The following is a 19664-nucleotide window of genomic DNA, read 5'->3' as shown; positions in this document are numbered from 1 at the left end:
CAGTGAAGAGAGAAGACAGGGCATTTGCACGCACGGACCTTATAATCCAAGACATGGGACTGTATTGTAAATAATAACCACAGTGGCTCTTAAACTTTTGGGGGATGTAGATGCCTTTGAAAAGTTGAGAGAAACTATGTACATCGTTCCCGTTAAACAGCACATAAACTTTAACATAAAATTTCGGGGGTGGTGGTGGTGAGCTTGGACTTGCCTAATTCTGAAGTGGTTTTTAAAACTCAAGAATACCCAAACTATAGAGCCGTTAGTCCTCTAATTGTGACCTCAGGTAAATCAGGGTTTTTGAGACTCGATTTCCAGATTGTGCTGCCTGTCTTGCAAGGATTTTGCAAGGATCAAATGAGGTAAGATGAATAAAGTCCTTAGCACAGAGCCCAACATGAAGCTAATGCCCAGGAAATGTTCCTTTGGCTTTAGGTATTATGGAGGAAGTAAGCTAGCTAGGTGCTAAATTGGAGGCACGGCAAGCTCACTGCTCCCACCAAGGAGTTATTCTGCCTTAGGATGCCACTAGTTGACTAAAACATTGTTGTCGGTTTTCCAGATTTCAGTCATTCCTTGCTACCTTTAGAATTTTTGCTTTATCTTAGCCTCATCTGAACTATCACTACCTTTATTTTTTTTAAATCAACTTATTTAAAGTATCTTTTTAAAAAATTTTTTTTTTACTTTTTTTTTTTTTATTTATTCATTTTAGAGAGGAGAGAGAGATGGGGGGGGGGGGCTGGAAGCATCAACTCCCATATGTGCCTTGACCAGGCAAGCCCAGGGTTTTGAACCGGCGACCTCAGCATTTACAGGTCGACGCTTATACTACCTTTATTTAATTTGAAAAAAAAAAATCCCTTACATATAATTGCTTTAAAAGGAAACTGGATCCCTACCATGAATAGAAAACATGCTTTCACTTGAAAGTACAGTAACAATAAACAGTGAAACTAAACAATAAAAACTTAACAGTGCTATAAATCCTAGTTAGATGCCAGAGCTTACCTAGGACTTCTAGCCTGGAGCCATCTCTTTGAGAAAAAGGTTTAGTGTTTGAGAGAATACTCACTTCTTTTTGTAATTAGCATTGAAAGAGAATCGAAAAAGGAATAACTTTCTAGCCAATGTGATTAGCTGTCATTTAATGCCCTGGCCCTACGCCATGTACCAACTAAACGCCTCTCCCATGACTTCAGTGAGATGCTCTTCCTTTGGGAGATACTATTTGAAGGGTAGTTGCCCTCCTACCCACCCCTTCCTGAATAGTAAATTCTGTGGGGGCAGCACCTTGAATCCCAAAGTCCTTCAGTCTTTGCCAGGACAGGGGTTCAGCAAAGCTTTGTCATTTGAGCTCCTATAAAGTAGGACCCTCAGAGGTTCTGTCCCTCATTCCCTTAATGGGTCAGGCTCAATGCCCACCTCACAGCCCAGACGGCTTCCAAGTTTTATTTTTTAATTGGACAGGTAGCCGAGGCAGTACAGATGCTGCTGAGACATCATCTGTCGGGTGGACGGGACTCAGTGAGCATGGTTTTGAAGCCGTGTACCTGGCAAACACTGCTTCTACTTAGATTGTTTGCTATAGATTAATTTTAAAAAAGCAAAAGCAAAATTGTCTTCTGATGATTTTATTCACTTACTCTTGAATAAGCCTCAAGTAATAAACTAATCAGAGACTATCGTCATTACTTTGTTATAATAATGGGTGGCCAATTCAGGGCCCGCAGCACACCGGCCTTGGCCTCCCTCCCTTCCAGGAGCTGACCTCCGCCTCCTCCCCAGGTGAGCCCCCCGCCCCACCCGCGCCGCGGCTCGGACCCCGAGCGCCCCAGACTGGGCATGCTCGCGGAGGCGCACGGGGCCGGCGCCCCGCCGCAGCCGAGCCCGCGCCTCCACCTGCGCCGCCCCCGCCCCCCCGCGCGCACCGGCCTGGGCGGGCACCTGGCGGGCGCTGCGGGCCGGGCGGGCGGAGGCGACGCCGCGCGGGGCCGCGCCGGGCGTTCCGGAGCCGCCGCCGAACTTTTCCCGGAGAAGTCCCGCTTTGGGGCGCAGGAGGCTCGAGGCGGGGAGGGGAGAGCGGAGTTCCTGGAAGGAGCGGCAGCAGCGGCCCTACAACATGGCCTCCTCCGCCTCCTCCGCAGCCGGCGCCGAGAGCGCGGCTCCTCCTGCGCAGGTGAGCGCCGCGCCGCCCCCCTACCTGTGGCTTCCTGCCCCTCGGGGGCGCGCGAGGAACTGGGGCGCGCGGGAGGCCCGGGGGGGTGGGTGTCGGAAGCCGTCGGGGCTCCGGGGCGCTGCCGAGAGCCCTGTCCTTCGGGGGGTGCCGGGCGGCGCGGAGAAGGACAGCGGAGGGGGACCCGGTCCCTGCCGGTGGGGCGGCGGCAGCTGAGCGGGATGGCGCGGGACTGAAGTTGCGACTTGGGGCTGAGTCGCTAGCTCATAATCTGCCTCTTCGTCCGAGCATCCCAGCCCGAAAAAGCAGGGTGGGCTCAGGGACCTGAGACTTCTGCTTCGAAACTCTGTAGAGAAAAAAAAAAAGCGCGGCCCAGGGCTCGGGACGCCCTTCCCTCCGTCTCCAGGCTCCGGGCTTCCCTGTTCCAGGCTCGTCCTTGTGACTCCGTGTCAGGCTGAACCTTTCCTAAAGGCACAGCGAAGTAGGCTGCATGTTTGGCGGCGAGGAAGAAAATCATCTGGTTCGGAAAGTTACCTTCAGAGTTAGGCTTTTTTTTTTTTTTAAAGGTGAATAGCGATACTTCATTTAACCTACTGAGAATACAAAATATAAACGTTGGGACATAGAAAAAGTTCAGATTGGTGCGGATGTAGTGGCAGTGCCAGAGGGTGGCTTGCGGTGGGTTTCCCTTCTCCCCTGATCTTCAAGCGCTTTCCATAGGCATGCAAGTAAAACACACACGAACTAAAAACCGGGTGCATGATATGTAGAGTCACAGCTTCAAGATAAATCTCTGTCCTTCCATCCCACAGCCTCCAGCAGACTGACACCTTTAAGCCCAGAGGCGTTTAGTAGCAATTTCGTAGCTGCTACTCTGTATATATAACATAGGATAATTGGTTTAAAACACTTGTGTATGTTTGCATGTGCATAGAATGTCTATTCAAGAGAGTACAATTATCCTTGGGGAGGGAGGCTGACTTTTACATACTTTTTGGGACTTTTTTTTTTTTTTTTTTTTAAGAAACCGTGTGTCTGTTATCTATTTTAGAAAAAAAGAAATACTACTTTTTAAAAAATGAGGCACATTTGAATAGCTTTGAAAGCAGTAGTTTACCTAGTTTCAAATAGTGTAGACTTGCCCTTGACACACAGAAAACTAGCCCAAATTATTTCTTTTCTTAGTTGTCATCTCTAAAAATCCTTAGGCAGTAGTGGGATTCAGCGGTTCAACTTGGTTTGGCAAAACCAGTACCTAATTTTTTGTTGAGTCTGGCAAACCAGTTGTTAAAATGGTACTTGTAATCAAGGTTCTGTTTAAGGTGGGGGCCTGGGCAGCCTCCCAATGTGGAAATCACAAATTTACATTCCTGACTTTCTTTAAATGTTCATCTGTGCAACAGCATATTCTAAGCGCTGGTAGTAATGTTCATTCCGTCTGTAGGTGAAAAAACATTGCAAGTGAGGACGCCAGTCAAGAAGCAATATGGAAATATCTTAAATAACAGTTCTATTATTTTTTGTCAGCTATTATTTAATATTTTTCATTAATATTTTAAAACTCATTATCTAGTGTTGTGTACCTTTTTATTGTTCTTATTTATTAAATGCATGAAATAATTAACTACCTTTTAGTATATCATATTTTTGTACTTAAAATGGTCATTACGGCAGAGAACCTGTTGTTAAATTATTTGAATTCCACCACCACCCTTAGGGAATCTACAGGAAGTCTTCAAAAGAAGACGCAAGTCTTGACAAAGTCAGTTGGTGGCTTTTTATTGCCACCTTGATTCTGAGTTTTAATTTTGCTTGTTTGAGAATGTGTGGTTTGTCTAATTTAGGAAGAGGTTACTTTCTCTTTAAAAGCAGGGTTCAGAGTCATCCTAGAGTTTTATACCAGACCTTATTTCAGGAGGTTAGGCCATCACAGGTAAGCTAGTAGGAAGACTTCAGGGAGACAGTCTCTGAGTGTACACGCATTGCAGTTTTAGCAGTTCAGGCATCCGTATAATCTGCTGACCTGGGCTCAGACAAGTTCCTCTTAAGGAAGCAAATTTTTAATATTGAAAGTGAATGTAAAGTTAAAACCACAGCTATGAAACAAAAAGTGCAATAAAGCAATTCATTGAATACCTTTAACTCAGTTACTAGTATTTATGAGGCCAATTTCTTAGTTTAAAAAAAAAGATTTTATTTATTGATTTTACAGAGAAAGGAGAATGGGGGGGGCAAGAAGTATTCACTCGACTCTAGTTGTTCTCTGGTTGCTTCTTGTATGTGCTTTGACTGGCAAGCCCAGGGTTTTGAACCAGTAATTTCAGCATTCCAGGTTGGCGCTCTAGCCACTGCTCCACCACAGACCAAGCCAGTTTCTCTTAGTTTTTAAATCAGTGGAGGATAAGTGAGTTGTGAATCTAGATTGTAGTTTGATGGTTGTTTATGATGGGCCACTTATGATGGTTCTCAGTGTTCTTTTTGCTAGAGCATAAACAAATATCAGTTTCATAATCTGCACAGCAATATGTTAGGTTCAATGTCCTTAAGACAATATGCAGACCCGTGGTGTGTTTTGGAATCCAAGGAAACATTGTGGATTCTAAACTTGTTTGCATTTTTGTGGTGGCAGTTACATGAGGACTGTGGTTTTCATTTTTCAGTATTATTATTTTTTTCCCTTTGCATTGTTAATGGGTTATAGAGCAAGCATGTGTATTCAATTCTAGAGCAATATTTGGTAATTGAAAAGAACTGTTCCTAGGTTGATTCCCAATTAGTAACTTTTTTTTCTTTAATTCAGTAAGAGAAGGGAGGCAGAGAGACAGACTCCCCCACATTAAGAGATTAAGAGACATGCTCCACAACTGGGATCCACCTGGCAAGCCTACTTGGGGGTGATGCTCTGCCCACCTAGGGCTTTGCTCCATTGCTCAACAACCCAGCTCTTCTTAGCACCTAAGGCAAGGGCCATGGAATCATCTCAGTGCAGGGGGCCAACTTGCTCCAGTTGAGCCATGGCTGCAGGAGGAGAAAAGAGAGAGAGAGAAGCAAGAGGGGAAGGGGTGGAGAAGCAGATGGTCACTTCTTCTTTGTGCCCTGACCGGGAATCAAACCCAGGACATCCATATGCCGGGCTAACACTCTACCACTGAGCCAGCTTACCAGGGCCCAATTAGTAATTTCTTATTTAAAACACTCATTTTTATGCACAAGATATTTGAAGTATTGTGGAATGTGTTACTATAATTATAGGAAATCATTATAATCCAAATTGGAGATCATTTGAAATTATAGCCTATATAAATGGCATTTTTACTTTTTAAAAATAAACTAAATTACTGAAATTGATGAGACTAACTTTCTGATACATTTACACAAGAACAATTCTGACTTAATGAATTTTAATTGGAATGTTTAACCTTGCTACAATGTCTCGAGGTTAGTAAATACCTTTCTTAAAAGATCAAGGTTACTAATGATCTAATCAGATCTGAAGTAACCTTTCCCTGTTGATATTAACTGTGCTTTTGTTGTTCATATAACTGTACCTGTGAACCTTGCAAAGGTGAATGGCAGTGAGATGTAAGGTTAATGCTTAAGGTACCAGGAACAACAGGCTCATTTAATTGCTTTTTCATTTTTATCCTATGTCAACATATAAAAACAGCTTAAATTTTTAAAATTGCCTTCTATTCATGATATAATTTTAAAGTTATTTTGATATTGTCTAGTCTTTATTAGACATATTTTTAAGTACTAGAAGCCCAGCTGTGATTAGTTATAGACTGAAAGTTTTATTAAAGTTAAGTGCAGTGTTTGTTTGAATATCTTCTTCCTGACTGGACTCTAAATGATGCACTAACATCTACAAATCTATAGTTATGGTTGAAATACACCTGGTCACTTGTCTCTGTGCTTGAAAATGGATAAACTATATATCTTCCAATGGATGTATCTATTCAATAGGACATAGGTTTTCCCAGGAACCAGTCAGGGTTCCTGGCTATGGGAGTTAGATCAGTAGCAACCATAGAGGACCAATTTTTTTTTTAATGTTTTATAGAAATTACACCTGAATTTTCTCCCTTGGGAAGGTCCTGTAGAGTTTAACTAGCAAGTATCTTAGGTTGGGCAAGAATAAAACAGTCACATAAAAGTTAAATATTTTCAGATTTCAGTAGATGGTACTATTTTTCTCAGAATAAACTGTCTTAAAAAAAAAAGATTTTTATTTATTGATTTTTAGAGAGAGGAGAGAGAGAAAGGGGGTAGGGGGAGGAGCGGGAAGTATCAACTCATAGTAGTTGCTTCTCATATGTGCCTTGACAGGCAAGCCCAGGGTTTCTAAACAGTGACTTCAGCGTTCCAGGTTCATGCTTTATGTACTGCGCCATCACAGGTCAGGCAGAATAAACTGTCTTTAGTTCTTTACAATGTCTGTTAATAGACAGAGATTAAGTGAACTTGTGTTTGTAGTTAGAGCTTTAAAATATGAAATAAATTATTTTGGCATTTCTTTCATTAGATGATGCTTAGTTACTGGCATTTTCAGATAATATTAAGGAAGAAGAAATAATGGAATATTAGCCCTAACATATATTTTGTTTGCTGCATAGGGCATGAATATTTGGACCGGGCCTGGTAGAGGAAAGAAAGTTAATTGCCGCTGTAGAATAAAGAACTGTGTTGTAAGGCTGTTTGGAAAGGCTGTTTCCCAAAGTGTTTTCAAGATAACTGCGATGATTCATTAGTAGCTATTTTGTCCCTCGCAGTATCGAACTACATTTCTGCACAGTGCAACTTCTCTGAGTAATGTCAAGGCCTGACGCCAAGAATCTGCCATAACAAGTGTGGGGCTTTTCTTTTTCCCCTTTTTCCCATGTCATTCCATTTTATGTGGAATCGGCAAAAGGCAGCTCTGTGACTGCAGCTTTGCCTTTAGCATCAAATACAGGGCTTGACATAGAGTAGGCCCTCAAGTCATGTTTGTTGAATGAATAATGGAGTAAATGATCAGAAGAACCTGGCATTCAGATTTAGTAACAGCTTCAACCGTTGGAACAAAAAGAACTTTTGAGCTCCTGTCATGTGAAAGGCAGTCTCAGGTATATGGAGTCTTGATTTTTATTCTCATGATATTCATAATCCGAGTTACATGGAGTTCACATACTCAGAGAGAGTTAGCACCAGATGTTTCTCTATGCCTAGAACTTTGGTGCCCTTTAATCATGTGCCTCGAGTTTAGGCTTTACTAAGATGGGAAAATGTAGATGAAAGCACCTAAAAATTTAAGGAGATGTGCATCAAGAAGTAGAGTTGTATTTCCTAATTTCTATACTGAACAAAACTACAGAATAGAAACATTGGCAATAGGGCTCAGAGAACTGTCTGGGAAGTTGCTCTAATTATTCTTTTTAATGGTGGCATAAGATTCACAGTGTGGATAGGCCATAGTTTATTTATTTATTTCCCTATTAATAAACATTTACCTTGCCTCTAATTTTTGGCCTCATAGACAATGCTACAAGTAAGCATCCTTGTCCATAAAAAAGTTCACAATCCAGTTGGATAGAGAAAACATGCATCTTTAACAATAACAGCCATGATTTTTTACGCCTCTCATAATAGATGCTTTATACCTCACAACATACTTGAGGGTAGGTATTATTACCCCGCTCCATTTTATACATGAAGAAACCAGGCTTCAGGAAGGCTATGCGAGTTGCAGTTTTGGTAGGAGCTGAAACTGGATTTGAATCCTTCTCTGCTTGAGTAACGGAGAGCACAAATGATGGTGAAATCAGGAGGCCAGGGCCTGACCTGTGGTGGCGCAGTGGATAAAGCTTTGACCCGAAATGCTGAGATTGCCAGTTCCAAACCCGGGGCTTGCTTGGTCAGTGCACGTATGGGAATTGATGCTCCCTGTTCCTCCCCCTACCCTCTCCCCTTGCTAAAATGAATAAAAAAAAATTAAAAAATAAATCAGGAGGCCAAGAATGAAGTTTCTTTCTATTCTATTCTAGTCTATCCTAAACTAGTCTGTAACCTCAGAATCGTATTACCCTTTGGGCTTAAGTGTCTCTGCTGGAAAAAGGAGACAATTGGAATAAACGATTTCTAAGGCTTATGCCGGGTAAGATAATCTATGATTTAAAAATCTTCAAATGCTAGGTACAGATAATTTGTAATAAAGTGATACCTTTTCTTATTTCTTAAAAGCATTCCCCCCCCCATATTTTGGCATTACTGATGTTAGCATAATTTTCCAAATGTTAGAAAATTTTAAGTTTTTTATGTTGTTTATTTTACATGATTTGTTTTTTTCTGAAATTCTGATTTTTAAGAAATTATGCTTTTTGCAATTGATATTATAGAGCATAAGAAGTTTATTAATTTTAAGGGGAAATAGCAAAAGGACTTCTCAGTGAGTTTGGGCTGGCAATGGAACACTCATCAAAAACAAAGGATTTTCATTGGGTACAAAAGAATAGGGACACTTTACTAATAGGTGGAGAGCAGTTGGGACAATTGCTTGGGTTCTGTGGGTCCTTTAAGTCAGTCTTTCTCTCTCTCTTTCTTTCTTTCTCTCTCTCTCTTTCTCTCTCTTTCTTTCTTCCTTCTTTCTTTCTTTTTCAATCCTATTCCTTCCTTCCCTCCCTCCCTCCCTCCCTCCCTCCCTTCCTTCCTTCCTTCCTTCCTTCTGCTCAATGGTATACTTGTTAATTGGCTCTCAAAAAAATTGCCTAATTCACAGCATCTTTATAACATTTGTTCATTTCTGTGAGATAAATATAGGAATTCTGGTCACTGATTCTAATATATGTATGGGGAAAGATTTCCCTTACACCAGCAAGCAATGCTCCCACAGAAACTGAGTGTCCTACCATTCAACTCAATTCTGACTATTCACAGATAGCATGAGATCCCACAGGTTAAGGGCTCAGTCCTTTAACTGGCTTTTGTCCACCCTTTCCCCCACTTTAAATGCCAGTCACAATCCCAGGTGTTTTTACTGACCAACTGGCTAGATGGGAGGTTCCAACCACCCCTCCTTTGGGTTCATTTAACTTGCTAAAGTGCCGCACAGAATTTAGAGAAACATTTTACTTACTGGATTACTGGTTTATTTCAAAAGGCTGTATCAGGAACAGCCAGATGGAAGAGACGTATAGGACAAGGTATGGGGCAAGGGGTGCAGAGCTTACTTGCCCTTGAAGACTTTATTACATAGGTATGATTGATTAAGCCATTGGCCATTGGTGACTAATTTTAATTCCAGTCTCTTTCCTCTCCCTGGAGGTTAGGGGGTGGGGATGAAAGTTCCAGTCCTCTAATTACAGGTTGTTTTTCCTGGCTACCAGCCCCTATTCTTGGGCTGGTCCAAAAGTCATCTCATTAACATATACACCTATACTGATTTCATCACTTGGGAAATTTCAAGGATTTTAGGATCTCTGTGCCAGGAACAGGGTTGAAGACCAAATATATATTTCTTATTGTAAATCACAGTATCACAAAATACTTCCATCATGGCTGATTTCAAACTGCCAATGTGGAGCTGGGGAAGAGATGCCCGTCATTGGCTTTCTTGCCAGCTGGTTACTAGCTAATTTCAGTACATCCCTTACATACAGTAAAATGCACTGATTTTTTTTTTAGTTGAATCAATATTTTGTTTATCTAAGATATATTTGGCACTTACCAGATATCAGGCACACATAGGAAAGCACAGATAAATAAGAACTAGTTTTTATTCTTCAAAATGTCATAGTCTAGTAGGCTGTTAAAATAAACTTTTAAGAAAGGACTCTAGTACTGAAAATGGTTGATTAGCTTTCTTTTTCCAGAATAAATACCAAGTAGTTCCTCAGCTCTCTGGATTAGAAATGAGAGAACAGGTCTATAACTAAATTATTAAATGTTCGAATGGTAGAACAGGATTTTAGAATGACTATCTCTATGGAGGTCAGATAAAGTATAATAGTTTTTTTTCTTCCCCCTCTGTATGTGTTTGTATGTGTGCATATTTAATAATCATTGTTATTGAGGTATAATTCATATACAATAAAATGCACCAAATTTAAGTGTACAATTTTACAAATGTTATACCGCATCACAACAGAATATTTATTATTCTAACTTCATTTGTGTTCTTTGCCAACTTTCTCCAACCCATCAGGCAACCACTGTTCTGATTTCTTTCATCATAGTTTTACCTAGATTTTTCATTTGTGCCTGACTTCTTTCTGTAAGCATAATGCTTTTGCTGTTTATCCATGCTGTTATAGATATTAATAGATTATTCCTTTTTATTGCTGAGTAGTATTTCACTGTATTAAATGTAGCATGAATTGTTCATCCATTCATCATACATTTGAATTGTTTTCAGCTTTGGCTATTATCAGTAAAGCTTCTTTCAAAATTTGTGTATATATCTTTTATTGAAACATATATGTCCCCCTTTATGGGAGGAGGGGAGGTTAAATACCTAGGAGTAGGACTTATGGCACCAAAAGGTAATGAATGTGCGTAACTGTACAACAAGCTATTCATGTCTTACCTCACATTTCTATAGAATGGGAAGAAAGAGAAAGTTCATGGGAGGAATTAACCTGAGAATTTTTGGAATTGTGATTTTAACTATGGATGAAGGGTGAATATTGAAAAAAACAACCATTGATGTTTTAAGTAAGATTTTACAAGTTTGTAAAAGAAAGGATACTTACAAAGAGAAGAAAACCATCCTTTTTTTTTAACGGCTTTCTTGAGATATAATTTGTATACATAAAATTCTTTCATTTAAAGTGTGTGATTCAATAAATTTTTGATATGGTTTACAGAGTTGAAAATCCATCACCACAATCTAATTTTAGAATATTTTTATTATCTTTATGGAAGTGCTCATTTACAGTAAAAAACCATGGTTTTAGAGTTAGGAAGACTCGTGTTTTAATCCAAGCTTTGCTGGTTAGCAACTGTGTTACCTTGGAAAGCTAAATCTCAGTTCCTACACCTTTGAAATAGAGATGAGGATATCTCCTTTAGAATATTTTCATAAGTACTATAAATAATGCACATAAAGAACTTGGTAATAATAAATATTAAATAAATGGTAGTGTTTATTATTGAACTTTGTAATTTTTGTGGTATTTACTTGATATCCTTATAGCTCCTACGATAGTGTGCCCTTTACTAAAGATAGCTTTAAACATATCTTTTAAAAGGAAATAAAGTAGTATGGAAGGTTTTTTATTTTGACCGTTCCATGCTCCATTGGGTAAATCACTTCACTGTGTTTGTTTTCTCATATGAGGAACTAGAGCAATAATATCTACCTTGCAGGATTGTTTTAAGTGTTTGAGGAAATATACATGATATATTAATATAGTAGGTGCTCAGTACAGTGGAACTGTTATTCTATGATATCAGAAGCTGCCATGTTTGAAATTATTACATCTAGGATTAAATTTATTTACAAAATTCAAGGTCTAGGGACATTTGCTCGTGTACTATGCATATTTGCTGCATAAATTTTTATATTTTAGTACTAGTAGAGTGTCCATACATAGTCCTTAGTAACATATTTGATTAAATAAGTGCAGAGATGAGTAAAAAAAGAAGAAATAGTATTATCCCCATTCTGTTCCAGTCTCCTTCTATGTTTCGGTATCAGGGAGAAAGTTTCATTTTCTATGCTTCAGGTTTAGATACCTATCTCCTCTCATTTGGCAGGTTGGGGTGGGGTTGGGGAGAGGAAAATGTAAAATAATCATAAGAATAAAAATTACTGCAATAATTGCTTACATTTATACACAAATGTTTATATTTTTGAAAAGTGCTTTCATGTTATTTCTTTAAATTTGTGTCTTACAATAACCATGCCAGGCAAATGGAATAAATGGTCTCATTTAGGTGAGTAGGAAAACAGGGTTCAGCCATGGACTTGTTCATGGTCCTATGGACCTAGTAAGTGGCAAAGCCAGAGGAGGGAATAAAGAGGAAAACGTGTGTGGCTGGTGGGAGCTTAGACTTGGGCGGCTGTTCTGGAAAGTGATCTGGTGTTACGAAAGCAAATTAACTACATGGTTTTTACTCTGTGACCCAATGATTTCATTCCTACAGGTGAACAGTGGAATGTGTCCCATAAGTTCCCCAAGATGATGTGTCCAAAGATATTCACTGTTGTGTTGTTAGTGGAGGAGGGGCGATAACCTGGGTGACCACTTCTGGCAGAGATAGAAGGTGGATACACTTCTGGAATTGTCTATAGTTAAAGGCTACAGATTAGATCAAAGCAACATGAATTGATCTTAAGAAAGTAGTGTTGGCCTGACCTGTGGTGGCGCAGTGGATAAAGCGTCGACCTGGAAAGCTGAGGTTGCCTGTTTGAAACCCTGGGCTTGCCTGGTCAAGGCACCTATGGGAGTTGATGCTTCCTGCTCCTCCCCCCCTTCTCTCTCTCTCTCTTTTTTCTTTCTCTCTCTCTCTCTCTCTCCTTCCCTCCCTCCCTCCCTCCCTCCCTCTCCCCTCTCTGCAATGAGTAAATACAATCTTAAAAAAATAGGTTTCTTTAAAATTTTATATTTTGGTAACAGACATGATGGGTCATATAATACTATTAGTTTTTATAGAATTAGAATGCAGTATATTAAATATTTAATTTTATAATGATACTTGAACTATCCTTATGATTCTTCATAGATTCAGAAGGGGCTCAGTATCCTATTATATCTAGAAATAGTTGTCTGCATATATAATATTCTTAAAGGATCTAAAAGTGTGATTGTTTTTACAGATACATCCCTTTCTATTGTATTTTGTTTTCCAAGTTAAATTTGAAGACTAATAGACCACCTTTTTTTTTACTGAAAACAATGCAGGTTTATTATGTTGCAATTCTGGAGGTCAGAATTCCACAATGGTTTGGAAGGACTTTGTCTGGAAGCTCTTGGGAAAGTCTTTTTCTTTACCTTTCCAGATTCTAGAGCCGCTTTCTTGTCTTGACTCTTGGCCTCACATCACTCTGACCTCTCCTTTGATCATCATTTTGAATAGATAGCCTTTTAATTTATCTTCACTTTCTATTTACTATGTGTGATCCTTCTGAAATGATAGTTTTGTAAAATGATTATTATTTTGTTTTGTACATATCGTACAAAATGATTTTGTAACTGCAAGTATCCTGTCTGCTTCAAAAAGTCACGATGGTTAAATCCAACTGAACATTTTCAGACTTTGAGAATATTCATCCCTCACTACTGTGGAGGCATTGCTGATGTTCAGTAGGCAAACTGCTGGGACAAGAAGGTCACGGAATTATTTTAATGATTAGGTATAGAAGTTGGAGAGAAATCAGTTACACCCTTAGTGATCCCAGTGTGCTGACTGTTGTGCTGACCAGTTTCAGAGGAAGGCCTTGTTCTTGTGTAAGAGTTTCATCTGCAGTACCATGCAATAGAATGTTGACAGCAAAGTCTTGGTTTTAATGTTGTGTTTTATCTTTCTCAACAACTTCAGTGAAATAGTAGGAAAAGAGAAGCTTTCTCTTTAGTTGAAAGGATACAAACTGAGTCACATATGTAAAAATGTGGTTCATAAGTGTGATCCTGAACTGTTCTGCAATTTAGTTTTCACATATACAAAATGTAGATAATGTTACACTTACTTTATCCAATTCAGTGTTTTTTTGTTTTTGTTTTTGTTTTTTTGTATTTTTCTGAAGCTGGAAACGGAGATAGACAGACAGACTCCCGCATGCGCCCGGTAGGGCCACCAGGGGGCGACGCTCTGCCCACCAGGGGGCGATGCTCTGCCCCTCCGGGGCGTCGCTCTGTCGCGACCAGAGCCACTCTAGCGCCTGGGGCAGAGGCCAAGGAGCCATCCCCAGCGCCCGGGCCATCTTTGCTCCAATGGAGCCTCGGTGTGGGAGGGGAAGAGAGAGACAGAGAGGAAGGAGAAGGGGAGGGGTGGAGAAGCAGATGGGCGCTTCTCCTGTGTGCCCTGGCCGGGAATCGAACCTGGGACCCCTTGCATGCCAGGCCGACGCTCTACCACTGAGCCAACCGGCCAGGGCCCCAATTCAGTGTTTTGAGGGTCAAATTGTATGATTAAGTTATTTATTGAATTCAAATTGCTTAGTGTCATATGAGCATATTGGTGTGAATATTTTGCATATTGTTTTTTAAATGTACTGCTCTTTTTCAATATGATAGCTTTTCTTTTGAACTTACATGGCATCTTCCAGTAATTTATATCAGTGGTGATTGGACACTAAAGTTTATTTCTTAAAATTTGGGATTTTTAGTATCTCTTTAAGGTTTTGGCAACTTTTAATCTAATTAAAGAATTAGGTATGGTAAGAAAATTGTGCTTTTTGAGTTTGCTGGAACCAACAGAGAAAGTACATGAGCAGTGATTAAAATCTTTTATTTCCATGATTGATGCATTTTGCAACGTTTGATTGGACTGGAGAGCTGTTACAGGGATTGAAATGGCGTGGCTTAGATTGGGGTAAATACTAGTCGCTTACGTCTCCACTGATTCTCTCAATATGTGGAACTGATGAGCCTGAAATTCTTCAGGCGTTTGAAGAATCAGTGTAATAAATTGCTCTTTAAATCGGGAAATTTGGGTTCAACCCATTATTCAGAACACAAACACACTTGGGCATATCTTCATGTCCACAGAGCATCCTCTGAACTGGTAAGATTTCTACCTGCTTAGAGAGTCTCTATGCTCTGAAATACAAACTGTGGTGAGGCTGTCAATCAGAATTATTATATGCTATTTTTCAGAACCTCCAAGTGAGCTAATTCTAAGCTATAAGTTTGTCCAGAAAGTGATGAAGATTCTGGATGTTTGAGCAAATACCTAAAGCATGTTTACATGGATTTCTGAAAAAGCCTTTTATCTGTTTGTGATCATTGCTTAAGTTAGAAATCTGAGTGATTAATGAACTTGCTCCCGCTTTCATGTAATGAGGTACACATACTTTTAGTTCAGCTCACATGTGGCTTTTGAATCTAGCCATCTCTCTCACTCTGTGCCACTGCTCTGATTTAGGTTATTATCTTTCACCTGGGCCTTTTGAATAGTTGCCTAAATTGTCTCCTTGCTTCCACACTGTCTTCCAATGGAAACCTGACCTCCCCACAAATCTTTACAAAACTAAAATATGATGTCATTCCATTGTTTAAAAACCTTCCAGAGAAACCTTTTATTGTTACCCATTTTAAGGAAGGTAAAGTCTAAACATCTTAGAGTTGCTCAGGGGTTTTACCATCTTGTCCCAGTACAACTTACCATTTTACCCTTTGTTTTCTCCTGAAACCTCTGATCTTGTTACCACGTGTAGGGAATACAGCGTGGTTAGGCTTGCTCACTTGTTTTCTGACTATAAGTACTTTGCCTGATAAGTGTGTGAGCATGTGCAGAAAGCCACAAGTGTACAGCCTAGATAAGGCTATGGGTACTATCCCTCAGGAACGGTTTTCCTGATCGCTCGCCTCTGTGGAGAGTGACTTTCTCATTTGCTTGCCTGCCACTGCGAGAAGCGGTTTTCCTCTGCCTGTTCACTCGCCTGCCACTGCAAGAATCCAATAAACAAGAATTGCCCAAGGCCTTTTGAACCATGGTTCTTCTGTGGTCTGCTCCAATCCAGTGTGAACCTGTCTGGCCGTGACTATGGGCGTGACACCATGCTATACTTATTTTTTCAGCCTTTCCCCTGAATGTACTGTGCCTTTGCATTCTTACATGTCTTTATACAAGTTTTCTCTTGTTATATGTGCTGTTCTCATTTTTCTCTTCCTAGAAAACCACTGCAAATCCTTTAATACCTAGCTCAAATATCCCCTCTTCTAAGCAGCCTTCCTGGACTTCTGCAGATAGTGAGAGTCCCCCTATCTTGTATGGTGTTGTAGCGCTTCAAGTACATTTGACTGTCATGGCATTTATCACAGTTTATTGGAATTATTAATTACTCTGTCTTCCTTAACTAACTTGACAGTGGGCTCTGAGAGTATATATTTATACATTTTCTCCATTTTCATGTCTGCCTTTCCCCACCTAGTATCTAGCACATCTGATGTGAAGTTTATGGCTGTTGAACAAAAAGATCCTTAGCAGTTGGACAGTGTTTGCCAACATGGTCTCTTGACAGTATTTTGAACTTCAAAAATATTTGTATCTAAGTAAGATATAGATATATGATATTAGCAATCTGTCAGAAATCTGGCAAAGGGATGTATATATGATAATATATAATATTTTTATGTTTTGAAAGCAAGAAATCATGCAGATCCCACTCATTTGATGTCGATTTCTTAATCCCTTAGTAACTTTCATTCAAACTGTTCATTGCAAATACTTTTCCTAGAGCAGTAACGAAAGTGAAGGGCTTTTTAGAGTCGGATTGTGTTATACAAAATAATTGTTACTTAAAAATGGGTTTTATTGGTGATCAGTTGGATTTGGGTGTGGAATAACATCACCAAGAGGCCTACAAAAGTGAAAAAGATTTATTATATTCATTCAAGCCCAAGGCATGAACACATCATATTGCTGTGTTTGAATGTCACTAGGTATCAGTCAGGAAAGGGCAAGAAGGGGAACTTGTGCTAGCGACCAGCATTATCACACTGGTATGCTTAGGTGGAGTATTTGAGGATTTTGAGGCATAAAAAAAATGAAGTTTTAAAATTTGCAATGTGCAGACAGATCTACATTTCCATTACTAGAGCTTGTTGACTTGTATCTTAGCTTTCTTATCCGTAAAATAGGTATAATAAATAGTACTAATCCACCATTGGGTTGTTGCAAGCACCAAATTGTAAAGCTCAGTGCTTGGTTGCATTCTAAGTTCTTTTTATTTCTGAACTTAAAGGTTTCTTGTGTATTTATCATTTTTCCCACATAAGTAATAAATGTTTAATATGGAGATGTCCGTTACTATGCTTCTGAACATTTTTTTAAACATGACACACTGAGGTCAAAGGACAAGGCTGCTCCCAGATGAAAGTGGCACTATGGGGCTGCGGCCATACTAGGTTTTTTTATATTGCAGTCAAGACTGAGAATTGATAGCTTGTCAATTCCAGGAGCCATGCAGGGCTTATATATGTGGCCAGATGTGGAACATGCACTAAGAATGTGGACATTTTATATCCCTTTTATTTTTTGTGACAGCCAAATTTTTCTTCAAATGATAGGTTATACCAGTTTATATCTCACCAGCCGTGTACAAGAGGATTCATTTCCTGAACTCCCACAGCACGGTATTAGGTGGGAGGGAGGTGGGGGGCTGGGAGGAGAGGTGAAGAAGTACAAGTTGGTAGTTACAAAATAGTCATTGTGATGTGAAGTACAGTATGGAGAATAGAGTCAATAATGTTTTAATAACTATGCATGCTGTCAGGTGGTTACTGGATTCATTAGGGGAATCACTATGTAAGTTGTATAAATGTATAACCACTATGCCGTACACCTGAAAGTAATAAAATACTGAATTTCAACTGTAATTGAAAAATTAAAAAATAAAAATAAGCATATGTATTTGTAAAAAATCCTCAAGGGATGAAGTACAGTTACTGGGTAAGAAGGTATTGTTGGTCTCTGGTATTTGTGTTTATCGTAGGAGCTTAGCTACTTGCATTACATCATATACCTTGTGTTTCTGGTGATAGTGTCTATTCTATTATTAAATTCAGATTCAACATGGAAATATCTATTCTGAATTTTTTTTCCCTTTGCAATAGTTGAATGTGAAATTGTGACAGAATATAGAGGATAATCCATGACTTGAGTGGAAGGTTGAGACTTATTTTCCTGGCCAGAGATCCAAAGAATTCTTCTTCTTCCTATGTTTGCAATGTTTTTTCCATAGCAATATTTAATCACATGTTCACTTTGGCAGTACAAAGTTTGTTTCTCCAAATGCTTGCTTGCTATATGAGATGCTATACTTAGATCGCAGCAATCACTTTTTCACACTTTTTTTTTGTATTCCCTTAATCAGCTTTTTTAAAGAGATAGAAAAAAATGAGGAAATTTAACACTTAGAATTATCCAAATTTCTGGTATTTTGGTTTTAAAATAAAAATTTTACGGGATATCATATTAATGATTCTTGATGGAGATCATTTTGTTGTCATTCATGTGCACAAAAATATGAATACATAAATATGTATTACATGTAGCAATAATCAATGGCACTCAAGAGAAAAATATAATATTTCTAACTTGCCATCTGAAAAAAATTTTCCAGTGTTGCAGATTTAATTTGTACATACACTTTTCTCGTTTTTGTTGCACTAGACGTAGTCTTTTGTTAAGGAAAGCAGCCAAACTACTTTGGTCAATGTGATCAAATTCAAATAAGGATCTTAATGTCTTTTGGCCAGAAGCCATTGCAAAGCTTGAATTAAAAAAAAGAAAAGAAAGATCATATAAGCAGTTATATAACATTCATGCAAGAACAGAATTGCAAATATACAAAACCTACCATTTAAGAATAAACTTTGTAAACTGTCAATATAGCTATTTAATTGTGGTTTCTAAATAACTATTCTGGCTTGAAGAGGAATTCCAAACAAAAAGTCCCAAGAATTTACTGCCTTGCCATTACCTAAACACACACACTCCCCTCCTGTCTCTGTGCTTTTGTTCAAAGTGTTCTCTCTGTATATTCAGCCCGCCCTTGTCTACACAGGAAAGGTCTCTTGTACTTTATGCTCATTCTTTGAATATCACTTCTTTTGTAAAACCTTCTTTAATTTGTGACTCTGCCCCCACCTGATATATGTATGTGTGCATGTTGTGTATTTCCAGAGCTTGCATGCCTTTATGCTTTATACCATTACATTAATGCATCTAATAGTCTCTTTTTTAATTTGTGTGTTTAGACCATTTATATTTAAGGTGATTATTTAGGTATCTGGGTTAATATGTATCATATTTTTAAATTGTTTTCTATTTGTTGGTCTATTCTGTTTCTTTTTTGTTTTCTACTGTTGAAAGTTATTTTGCCTTCTCTGATTTTAATTGAGTATTTTATATAATTTCATTTTTTCTCCTCTCTTTGTATATAAATTATGCTTCTTTAAAAATCTTTTTTAATGATGCTATAGGGTTTGTAATGTCAGTTTACAACAAATCTACTTAAGTCCACTTTCAAATAACACTGTTCACTACATAAGTAATGTGAGTAATTTATGAGTATTTCCAATTTCTTCTTGTCTTCTCTTATAAAATTGTTATCAATTATTTCACTCATCTATAAGCTATACTCACCATATGCATTGTTGCTCTTATTATTGAACAAGAGTTGTTATTGAACAGATCTTATCTGTTAGATAAGTTAAACATAAAAGATTTTATTTTACCTTAATTTATTTTTTCTTTAGTACTCTTCCTTTCTTAATGTAGATCTGAGCTTATGACCTCTATCATTTTCCTTTTCTCTGAAGAACTTCATTTAACATTTCTT

General features: G+C 38.7%; 1 protein-coding gene across 1 annotated transcript in view; it reads left to right on the top strand.

The window, feature by feature from the left end:
* Positions 1 to 1939: 1939 nt before the first annotated feature.
* The window catches only part of ANK3 (ankyrin 3), a 755326-nt gene continuing 737601 nt past the window's right edge, over positions 1940 to 19664 (top strand). The window contains exon 1 of the mRNA XM_066348428.1: positions 1940 to 2182. Within this exon, the coding sequence (XP_066204525.1) occupies positions 2126 to 2182 (57 nt within the window). The 5' untranslated portion in view covers positions 1940 to 2125. The remainder of the gene's footprint in view (positions 2183 to 19664) is intronic.

Source organism: Saccopteryx leptura, chromosome 9, assembly GCF_036850995.1.
Source record: "Saccopteryx leptura isolate mSacLep1 chromosome 9, mSacLep1_pri_phased_curated, whole genome shotgun sequence".
In the NCBI taxonomy this organism is placed as follows: domain Eukaryota; kingdom Metazoa; phylum Chordata; class Mammalia; order Chiroptera; family Emballonuridae; genus Saccopteryx; species Saccopteryx leptura.
Note: the sequence above shows the minus strand (reverse complement) of the source record. Positions and strands in the feature narration are given on the sequence as shown.